This window comes from Bicyclus anynana, chromosome 6 (assembly GCF_947172395.1).
Source record: "Bicyclus anynana chromosome 6, ilBicAnyn1.1, whole genome shotgun sequence".
Taxonomy (NCBI): Eukaryota; Metazoa; Arthropoda; class Insecta; order Lepidoptera; family Nymphalidae; genus Bicyclus; species Bicyclus anynana.
Genome location: NC_069088.1, coordinates 15,817,345 through 15,829,614, shown reverse-complemented (window position 1 = coordinate 15,829,614; position 12,270 = coordinate 15,817,345). Strand labels below are relative to the sequence as shown.

Below are 12,270 nucleotides of genomic sequence, written 5' to 3'. Positions count from 1 at the left end.
ATTTCATATGACGCCTAATCCATGACAAAGAGCAGTATTTATCCATGACAAATACTGCTTAAATGTTGTGAAGGTGATATTTATGGTGAGTTGAACAAAATTGTGAATGTAGTGAACTACAGTGCCCAATTGTCTTTAAGGTTGTCAGTTTTGCTATAGGATACATATAGTGGCATAAAGTTAGTTAGTGTCGTGTCTGTTGTCGTGCAAAATGGCGACCATCTTGGCGTTAGATCTAGTTTTGGCCACCCGGGTTAGAAAAGTATACTTTGTAGCACAAGGTATAGAAGCATCCAGACTCTTCAAGTAGTTTTTTATATTGCATTATAAAGTACTTACCAAAATATATCCTATACACTTGGTTGAAGGGCATCTCGATGGTGACTGTGGCCATGATTGAAACTAGAAATACTGCGGCCATTTCTGGGACGTGGATCTGAAAGGAAACAATTGAATACATTATTTGTGTGTCTGTGTTATTGCTGGTGAGATTACTAAATTCTCAGTTTGACTGGTGCAGGATTACAGGCGCATTGTAGAGCATGTTCCAAGAGAGTACGTCCTGTTTACTTACGGTGATGTATACTAGTCTACGAGCGATGCCCCATTAGTGTGTTGTGTTACTTTACGACGTCGCATCGTTTCATTCAGAATATATTTTAAAATACAAACGTCGTCACAGGTGACGTTTCAAAGAAAGAAAGAAAAAATCTTTATTAGAGTATTTATAAAGCAAAAGACGCCGGACAGAGCATTTTTTGTTTGCATTATTGAGTCTGACTGGATGCGAGCGTCGTCCTCTTACACTGCGACGTTATGCGCAACGCAACGCAGGTGTGGCATACAAGGCATTGCTTCGTTATGATGACGGAATGCAACGCACTAATGATGCATCGCTCTACCTATGGTTCGGTGGATGGTTATAGTGGATAACTTCAGGTCGACGCAGCTTCACCCAGAGATTTGGACGAGCACATAATTAATACCAAGACCCAAGAGTGGATAATATAAACAATATGAGGGCCACATTGGTCCTATGGTTAATCTACAAATTATTATCTTGTACTACATCGGTTCCAGTGATAATATCAAGTATTTGATAGTAATCTTCGCAGACTCGGCGGCCTTAGGATGACTGATATATTATTATATCCTAAGTCCGCCTATTGAAGTAGCATAGTTGAGTTAAGAATCAAAATTTTTTTTGTTTTCTGTTAACAGACCTATGCAGTGACCTATTAATTAGACTAATAATAAATTCCCCCTTGCAGAAATTCAGAAGGGAAAAAATAATGACTACTCAACTGTAATCAAAGATACACTTACCAGTAAGAAGGGCGTATAGTGTTCGGAATGTCTCTGAATGCCCACATTATAGAAGAACACTGGGAACTGGGTGAGGTAGACGGCGTAAGCGATTTTGTTGAAGAACTTAAACATTGGTGATTCTACCAACAACGAGCCTATGCCTAGAAAGACAACACAATTTTGTAGAAATTAAAAAAGAAGTTTCATTCAACTTTTCTTGTCTAGAATTATACTTATAGCTTGATATTACGGTATTCATCATCATCATTAACTGCCGATGGACGTACACTGTTCGAACCTCTAGGTGGATCCAGGACATCAAGCGGGTTGCAGGAAGCCTCTGGATGCTGGCGCTTCGGGACCGTGGTGTTTGGAATTCAATGCAAGAGGCCTATGTCCAGCATCACTGCTGGCGATGGACGTCCTCACGTTAATCGACTTTTGATGATTGATGATGATGATAATGATTATATTTCGTCGCTTCATTCTCAGATATAATTCTACCAAGTAGTTTCCCTTAATTTACAAGCAACAACGCACGTTTCAGAGATTTATTTTCTTTAAACCGGATGTCAACACACAACATATTCACCGGTTCAAAGAAAATAAATCTATGGACCGCTTGTAAGTTAAGGGAAACTACTTGGTAAAATTATATCATCGAATGAAGCGACTCACATAATTATGAAAAAAACTTCACTTACAGGTAAGTTCGTTTAATCATTAATGATGATGATGTCGATGAATGGTCAGTATAAGCACATGCTCTCACCGGCGTAGTCATAACAGATGCACCAGTGCGCGATGCACATGAAGGCGCCCCACAGCACGGGGGTGAGCGCGGCGAACATGGCGGCGTCGAAGTGCTCGTAGCGGTACCCCGCCAGCCCCTGCCGGTACGGGCTCGCCACGGCGTATGCGCCCAGCGCGAAGCACGCCGCCCACACTAGTCGCACTTGGCTCTGGAATAGTTTTCAAGTCTTCGTAAAAAAATACAAGAATAAACACCCGCGAACATGGGAACTACGTCACTGCGACAAAAAGCCGAGACTCCCTTTATAATGGTATAAAGTGTGACGTGACGATTAACAGGGACAGAGAATGTATCATCATTTAGAGGACTTATTAGGGTCTTTTACTTTTACTTTTATTAGGGTCCTAGGACTTGTGACCTTGGGAGTGCGCTTAAGGAAAAAAATCCCTTTAGAACTCATAAGCACTCACTTTCCCTGCCCAACATGTTCTTCATGCCCACACTAAACCAGCAAAGATGTACCGCCAAGCGATTTAACGTTTCGGTACAATGTCGTGTAGAAACCAAAACAGGTGTGGATTTTCATCCTACTCCTAATAAGTTGTCCCGCTTCCATCTTAGATTGCATCATCACTTACTTATCAGGTGAGGTTATAGTCAAGGGCTAACTTGTACAGAATAAAAAAAAAAACAAAATACTCACATTACTGAGATTAATGTGTGACCGTTTGGACTTCATGAAATATGCCATAATCACTCCAATTAAATATATAGTTGCGCGGTGTGTCGGCAGAATGTACGAATATCTCGCGGCGTCTAACAGTTTCTGGACTCTGAAAAATAAATATTTATTGATTGTTTGAGTTTTTTGAATACTAGCCGATGTCCCGAAGTTTTACCCGCGTAATTCCCGTTCATAGTACAATTGAGAATACAAGGGGATAAAATATATATGCCTATGATACTCATAAATAACACAGCTTTCTAATGGTAAAAGAATTTTCAAAATCAGTGTAATAATTATTGGGTGAAGTAGATGCAGAGATTACCCCTACAATACCACAAACTTTATCTATTTAGAATATGAGTCTGCTCTCAGAATGAAAGGGGTCAGGCCAATTGTCCACAACGCTGGCCCAACGCGGGTTGGCAGACTTCACACACGCAGAGAATTAAGAAAATTCTCTGGTAGGTTCCCTCACGATGGATTTCCCTCTTATTTTTTGAAATGCACATAACTGAAAAGCCCAGGACTACTGGGTTAATCTGTAAGGATGTCTTTCACAAGTGAGAGTTTCCAATTCCCCTCTTTCTCTCTCTGTCTAAAACGATACTATAGAATGAGGAAGGATATAAAACTTAGTTACAGAATAGACGTGCCAATCTCACTCAGCACTCACAAAGCCCGTCATCATCAGTCCAAACATCTCAAGAAGCATGTCCTAACTGGAGATTGCAATACTGACAGGAGCCGAAAAAAATATCCTTGAATGACGTCACATTTGTGTCTTGTCTTTTACTATACCTACGTATAAGTACCTAAGTTTCGTGCATTCCTCAAATCTAAGCTAAGCTTTAAGTCCGTGTCTCAAAGGAGACGGCCTTAGAGAGTAGTTTCATCACTGTTCTTATAGTTTCGAATGCTTTCTAGAGCTTCTATACACTTGCCTAGGCCCCTTTAATTATAATTTTCATCATCATTTTCAACCCATATTCGGCTCACTATGGAGTTCGAGTTTCCTGTCAGAATGCAGATTGGCAGAATTTAGACGCAGAGAATTAAGATAAATCTGGTATGCAGGTTTCCTCACGATGATTTTCCTTCACCGTTTGAGACACATGTTATTTAATGTTTGTTACTAAACAGTACTCATCAAGAAAGGCTGTAGTATAAGTATTATATTATTAATCAAAATAAATAATATCATCTTCAGTTAGTTATATAATATTTTTAGGAGTTGAACATACCAACCGATTACATTGTTTGTGCTGTATATTATGATTTAGGATTTAGCGAATTACTTATACGATGTTTGCCGGCCATGTTGACAGAGACCAGCGACTCGTGAGACACGAGGCAATCATATTTGTCGTTATCATTTATTTAGTATTGTTAAAGTGTAATATAATTGTGTACCTAACCTATTACGGTTCAGAAAATTAGACTTTGAGCTCAAATTTTCTGAGGCGTTATGAGAAAATCACGCTTTGCGTAAAGTAAACTTCTCAAGTCATATCTCAGTACTTATTACGACAGATGTAGAAAAGTTTCGTCGTCGTCGTTATCAACCCATATACGGCTCACTGCTGAGCTCAAGTCTCCTCTCAGATTGAGAGGCCAATAGTTCAGAAATTCTCTGGTGTGGAGGTTTCCTCACGATGTTTTCCTTCACCGTTTGAGACACGTGATATATAATTTGTTAAAATGTACACAACTGAAAAGTTGGAGGTCCATGCTCCGGACCGGATTTGAACCCACACCCTGCGGAATCGGAGGCAGAGATCATATCCACTGGGCTATCACGGCTTTGATATAATAACGGCTTAGATAAGTTTAGTAACGGATTAAATAATTACAACACAAGAAAATCTGTATAACATATGACATTGTGTATCAGTAACATAAATTTGATAACACTGCTTTAGTGAGACACTGTGTTGCAGTTATTGTCGTCCATCTGTGGAGATACGTACAATCTTACAGTGCTGAATGTGATACCCGATGGGGGACAGCCATCCCAAACCTCTGGACTTCAACGTCCATCGTCTCCTCGAACATCATTTGAAACATAAGGGTGCGATAAAATTCTAGCTCTACGATGACCGACCCCGCCTATTGAAACATAATTGAAACGTGTATGACGTGATGTCATCCACTGACAATCAAGTAAAGACAGCCGATAAAACTGATCAACGACACACGGTCAGTGTTATCGGATGTCAAACCGTTAGCAGGTATGTGAGATTACTTGACCGTCAGTGGCTGACATTAGTAATAAAAGTCTCAATAGTTCAACGGTAAACGGCCCGGACTTATACCGAGAGGTCTGGAATTCGAATCCGTTGTACTATTATCGTACATGCCTAACAGTTTTTAACAGGAATATTATTCATAAGTAAAGATATGGGAAATATTCTTTATGAAAAAAATAAATACTTACGAAATCCCATAATACACGAACATGCTGATGTCGTACCACTGTATGGCGAGATATCTCAGAGCAGTGGATGCTGTGGCCACGCCCAGTATCAGCGCCAGGCCGAAGGTGCGGAACCTCCACAGCACAAGCATGAGGGGGAGGGTCGCCACGTACAGTTGCATGTCCATGCCGATCTGGTGTGTGTGGGTTAGACACTGAAAAATTAAAAAACAATCATCATTATCAACCCATATTCGGCTTACTGCTGAGCTCGAGTCTCCTCTCAGAATGAGAATAGGCCAATAGTCCACTACGCTGGCCCAATGCGGATTGGACTTCACACGCAGATAATTAAGAATATTCTCTGGTAGGTTTCCTCATGATGTTTTTCCTTCACCGTTTGAGTCACGTGATATTTAATTTCTTGAAACAGAAAAGTTGGAGGTGTATGTCCCGGACTGGATTCGAACTCACACTCACCGGAATCGGAGGCAGAGGTCATATCCACTGGACTATCACGTCTCCTATTTATGTATGTCCACCGATTCCTCGAAGAACCGATTAAAAAAATATTTTGTAGAAGAGCTATTTCCAGAGACATAGGTAGGCCCACTTAGTTTTATGATATGATCGCAAAGCTTTTTAAAAGTTATTTAATATCCACATCAGGTACGTCCATGTTATTGAGCAGAAAGTATTTGTATTGAACACGTGTTTTGAACTGTTCTTTTGTGATCAACTAAAATTGTATAGAATAGGTACTATTTGTAGAGTATAGATTTTACTGAGAATTTTCCCTCAAAGACGATAAATAATCCCCGAAAATAATGTGAAATGAAATATTTAGGGTTAAGGGGTTAGGTTGGCTTGACCCCGTAAAATACCCTTGCGGGAGTGGGCCCGGTACCTTTTGTTGAGATTTGCTCCCAAGCGGTGTTATATTTACTAAATATTATTTTGATCCCGTGCTTTGGGAATTATAATACGAAATGGTAATATCTGTATTAATCATGGCTGACTTATGGCTGATTACTATCACGTCAAGTACAAGTTTTATACTTATATCTATACTAATATTACAAAGCTAAAGAGTTTGTTTGTTTGAACGCGCTAACCTCAGGAACTAGGTACTGGCACAGTAGATATAATAAGGTACTGGTCTGATTTGAAAAATTATTTCAGTGATTGATAGGTAATTTATCGAGGAAGGCTTAGACCGAGGATAATATATATTATCCCCGTATTCCTACGGAACCGGGAACCAAGAAAAAACCAAAGAAAAAAAATTTAAAATTTGGGACAGTACTGTTTATTAATCTTTCTTATATGTACTTATCTGAGGTACGGCAGTGCCCCCGATAAGTCAAAGCAGCACGGCAGTACCATACTTTTCTCGAAGCAAGTCAATCTATATTATTTATAAATATAATAGATTTTTAATTTTGATATGGTCGTTTAAGACGTTATTAGGTTATAATTACGCAATAACTTGAGACAGAAGGTGAATAAAGTAACCATCTTGGTATTACATGGATCTCACAACTTTTTACGGTAGAACAACTGAGTTGCGAGATGCATATATTTTACAAGTGTTGTTTTTGATGGCATTAACTTTCATTAACTTGGTCTACTGCTTTACGTGGAAGTTTACTAAGTTGATTTCATAAAACGCCTCTACTATAAGAAGGGAGGCCTTGCCTCTCATTCATCATTTGATGAGTCATCAACGTCATAGATTTAGTATTATATAGTAAAATTTAACTATTTGCTGTGTCGCTAACCATCATGGAGTGCTAATAAGATAATCTTTTTAACATAAAATTGGAACCGATTTGAAAGACGTATTTCAGTTATTTTGATTGAAGAAAATCAAATGGGACCAATCTGGAAGTAGGTATACTGTTTCAAATAAAAAAAGAGTTTTCGAAATCTATACTTATAATAAATCTGTAGAGAGGTCAATTCTGTACATGGAGTGTATTTCCAAAATAACCATCAGGGGGTGATGAGTGATCGATACTGATGCCAAAAATGCAATCAGTAAAATTTTCGTCTGTTTATCTGTCTTTCTGTCTGTCTGTCATTCTGTTTTCTGTCTGTATGTTTGTAATAGAAACAAAAACTACTCGACGGATTTTAACGTAACTTGGTACAATTGATCTTCATACTCCTGGGCAGGTTATAGTATACTTTTCATCACGCTACGATCAATGGGAGCAGAGCAGTGAAGGGAAATGTTGGGAAAACGGGAGAAGTTGCACTATTTCTACGATACTACTGTAACGGCTGAATTAAAGAGGTCTAAGGGCGGACGAAGTCGTGGGCGTCCGCTAGTTAGTTTATAAATGACGAAGAACGTACGCGTCGAATTCAGAACCTCTTTTGAGAACTCCTATTTTGAAGGCGGTTGAAAAGAGAGATATAACTATTCTAGTCAGATGTTGGCATTAACGAATGGGCCAGCTTACCGTATCACAGTTAACCCACATCCATTCATCTCGCGCCAGTAATTGGGTCGCACTTACAAACAATGAACCCCAAAGTGCCAACTCAGCAAAAAACTCTGCACTCCGCAACGCGGCGTATCATATGATTATCACCGTAGAAAAAATTTACATCCACACTCATAGCGAAAGTGGCTCAGTCTGTTTTGTTGTCTAATTTTGATACAGAAATCCGAGAGGTCTTGGATTCGATCTTCGCCTGGATGGTTGGATTAGCGTACTCTTCCTAACGTAATTTAACATTATTTGGAGATTAAGGAAATGAAAATTGATGGCAAGATTTGACAAGATGGATTGGAGCCTGAAGCAATCAATAAATTGTTGTTCATGACCTTCTTGTTTTAGAACTAAACTTTAGAGGAGTTTTTTGTATTATATCGAACCTACCAATTAGGTACTAAATACACATAAGGTGTAGCCTTCTTATTGGGCTAATTAGTTATGTAGTTACATTTAGATATATTGCTTTTTTAACAAATCATCCAATGAAGTCACAGAATACATATTAAGAATAATCTAAAGGCTAACTGCTAAAGACTAGATCTTTAGTTAGCCTTTGGATTATGTCACTTTTTTAAATGTGATCTAGTAAAAAAGGAACACACAGAATGAAGAATGTGAAACGAAGGTTTATACCATAATTTTAGATATGAAGGAGATAGGAGGCAATTTATATTAAAACATATTATGAAAAAAATTAATGCATTTCGTGTGCTTAACTAATACTTTGTCTCATTAGTATTAATCAAACTTTTTAGTATAGTTTCGATCTATTTCAACCGAGCGAAGTCAAGAGTGAAACCCAGTATTCATTAACTGGGTGACATAAATGCAACGCGTGACAGATTATATAACGCCATGGGAACTATTTTAATAACGGGCAAGTATTGTTCAATCGAGTGGATTCTTAGATTATTATCACTTATTAGGTACGCTCTTTTACAAGTAGGTACATGTCGAATTCAATTTCGATGTTGTTCGTATGTTTACCTATCGATAGAGGTCACTTGTTAACAGAGGAAAAAATATTTCAATATATATTTTTTTATTATTTTCCCTTAAAATACAATCCAATGACTGACTGTAACGGATTTGGCATCAATATCAGTACATTACTTAACTGCGATTTGTCGATGATGTGGTTCTCATGGCAGAGACTGTGGATGATTTTATTAGCATGCCAATGACCTCTGCAGAGTGTCTCAACAGGTGGACCTTAAAATGAACTTATGTAAGACAAAGATTATGGGTACCGCTCTAACCAATTATTGTTGAGGTCTCAACTCGACATTAAAGACAAGTATAAATATACCTAGGGTATACAGTCCAGTTAGGTTTGTCCAATATCGAGAAGGAGAAGAACTGCCAAATCCAACTCGGTTGGGCAGCGTACGGAAAACTTGGCGACCAAAATTCCTCAATGCCTGAAGAGGAAAGTCTTCGAACAGTGCGTGTTGCGAGTGATGATGGAATGGCGACCCCGCACCGAAAAGCGCAGTGTTGGTCGCCTCCCACAAGATGAACTGAGGACATCAAGCGGGTTGCAGGGAGCCGCTGGATGCCAGCGACTCGAGACCGTGATGTTTGGAAGTCTATACAAGTGGCCTATGTCCAGCAGTGGACGTCCATCGGCTGATATATAATAAATAACAGTAGTAGGCGCTGATCGAGAAAGTAAACTCACCATTTCCTCGAAGCCGAAGTAGTTGTGAATGAAGAGGAAGCTCTTCCACATGTTCTTCTCACAGACTCGGCTGTGCTCCTCCACCACCAAGTTCCACTGGGGCCCGTTGTTGACGTCAGGGAGGATGTACGTGCAGAACAGCATTAGGCTCAGGAACAATGGAAACAGTCTAGTAGGAAAAAGAGTCAGTTATTTTAAATTTCGACCTTGCAAGTCATTTCAACATAATCATAATTTTATTTTGTTAATTGTGTAAGTTTACGACCTCCGTGCCGCAGTGGTATCATTATTTCATTATCAACTCATATTCGGCTCACTGCTGAGCACGAGCGTCCTCTCAGAATGAGAGGGGATAAGCCAATAGTTGACCCAATGCGGATTGTCAGACTTCACACATGTAAAGAATTAAGAAAATGTTCAGGTAGGCAGGTTTCCTCACGATGTGTTTCCTTTTGTGGCACGTGATATTTAATTTCTTAAAATGCATACAACTGAAAAGTTAGGGGTGCAATCCGGACCGAATTCAAACCTACAGTGGTGTGCGCAGTGGATTTACAGAATAAAAAAAATGCTAGTCCAATGCGGTTTGATGGGCTTAGGCTGATAACGTTTCTTGAATTATCACTGATTTGACATTATCAGATGCTTATGAAAATGTCTAGAAATGTTCCAGGCAGGAGGCAGAAAATAGGTGTAAACATTTTACTGGTAGGTACACGCAAAAAGTCTTCTTTTCTGTCGACCAGAGTATTTTTACAACGAAACGACATTAAACATACACAGTCATATCGCTGAAACATCTATGCAATATAAAATATTATAAATTATAATAATAAAACTCTTTATTACACCAAAAAAAAAAAACAAAAAATCATAATTACCTACCTACGTTATTAACAAAGAAACTCTTTGTAGGTAGGTATAAACTCGGGCAAGTAATTTGAACCAAAATGACAGTTTTCTGTATTAGAAACTGCCACATGAAGACACTGGCAAAAAGTTCAAAGTGTTTTTATTAAACGCAAGATTAATTATATAAATGATAAAAAGCTTGGTGTTGAACTGCACTATATGACTTTGTACTTAGTTCTAAATAAGTTTGTAAAATGGTGATGTACAAAAAAAAAAGTTGCTTCAGTTTTTGTGAGCTCTTCTCGGACCAAGGCGCTATTGATACTCTCGTAACTTTAATTTTATGTTTTCGACTTTACTTACCACCATTAAATCATGACATAACTAGACGTTTCAAAAGCTCTTGTAAACTAAGCCTAATAGAAATAAATGAATTTTGAATATTCTAATATGGAAAGGTTTGATTGTTTGTTTGTTTTCATTGTATAGGTTCAGACGCTAACCTACCTATTAGAAAAATTCATTCACCAATAGATTCCTAGATCATTATCCTCGTATTACAGGAACGGAAACTACGCGTGTAAAACTGCGTGGTGGTTACTAGCTTGTTATAAATTCCGTCAAGATTATTTGCATCGATAAATAATAGTGTTGACACAAAGTTATTGCTCACGGGTCTTGAGTTATACGTGTAGAATATGTATATACTAGTATCTATACGATTTATTATCCTACTGTATACTTTATTGACACTCAAGCAGAAAACACTTCTAACGGCAAGTGAATTTCCACCGAGATTCCTTCGATTCAACTCAATTCGATTTTTCTTTCTACCCGCACTGTAAAACAAAATCGCGTGGCATTTTATATACTTACTAGCGAACGCTCGCGAGTTCGTCCGCCTTTAGGGCTTCTTGATCATCCCTTTGGCAAAATCCGTTCTTAGTGGATACCTAGTAAATATAAACTACCTCCCTGCCAAATTTTAACTTTTCACGTCAAGTGGTTTTTGTATATTTTGTGATGTGTTCTTTCGCTTTTATACTATAGTAGCGGACGCCCGCGACTTCGTCTGCCCTTAGACCTTTTTAATATTTCCCTATCGCAAAATCCGTTCTTAGTAGATACCTACTAACTATAAACTACCTCCCTGCCAAATTTCAGCATTGTACATCAGGCGGTTTTCGAGATTTCGTGATTTTCCATTTTAGATTTATAAATGAGTCCATATCTATGATGAGGCGCCGGGTGGATTCAATGAGCCTCTAGATTATACAGGTATAATCTAGAGGCTCTCTATCTCTCTTTTATATTACATTGTATAGAGTTTACACTGTAGACCATCAGACAAGTGCTAACTAGTTTAGTAAAAAAACATTATCTATACTTACAATAAAACTGTAACAGATTAAATTCTGTACATTGAAGATATTTTTAAAACTTTTATTGGAGGGTATATGTATAATCGATACTGAAGCCAAAAATATATTTTTTTCGATTTCTTGTCTGTCTGTCTGTCAGTCTGTCCGTATTTTTTGTTGACCGGGCATAACGCTGAAACTACTGAATGAATTCAAATGAAACTTGGCACAAAGTGAGTGTGAGTGAGTGTGAAAAAAATGCGAAATGAATCAAGAATTTTCAAAATTCAACCCCTAAAGTGGTGAAACATTGATTTCCACGTGGACGAAGTCGCGGGCGTAAGTGTATCTTAGCAAATTAGTGCAAGTCTTGGAGGTATTCTGGGGGATCGAAATAGATAGAGATTTGTGTTTATACAACACTATGATAATATACACTACACACACTACGGTACATCAGTGGAAGGCACTCAGCTATGAACGATAAACCCATTCACGTAGGATTATTGCAGGCAATTGAAACTAAAGTACTTAATCGGGTTCTGTACTTAGCGCTTACAGCACATTTGATGTATCATTTGATAACTGCGAACTATTAGCGATTCGCGAAATTATTTTCAGATAATTAATTATAGCCATAGATTTATAGGTTATTAATCTAAGTATG

At 38.3% G+C, this 12,270-nt stretch overlaps 1 protein-coding gene across 1 annotated transcript in view; it reads right to left on the bottom strand.

Moving 5' to 3' along the window:
• LOC112046580 (nose resistant to fluoxetine protein 6) overlaps positions 1-12,270 on the bottom strand; it is a 37,523-nt gene that overhangs the window by 361 nt on the left and 24,892 nt on the right. The window contains exons 6-11 of the mRNA XM_024083278.2: positions 9,391-9,559; positions 5,224-5,417; positions 2,766-2,895; positions 2,081-2,270; positions 1,327-1,469; positions 340-436 (exon numbers count right to left, since the gene is read on the bottom strand). Of these exons, the coding sequence (XP_023939046.1) occupies positions 340-436; positions 1,327-1,469; positions 2,081-2,270; positions 2,766-2,895; positions 5,224-5,417; positions 9,391-9,559 (923 nt within the window). The remainder of the gene's footprint in view (positions 1-339; positions 437-1,326; positions 1,470-2,080; positions 2,271-2,765; positions 2,896-5,223; positions 5,418-9,390; positions 9,560-12,270) is intronic.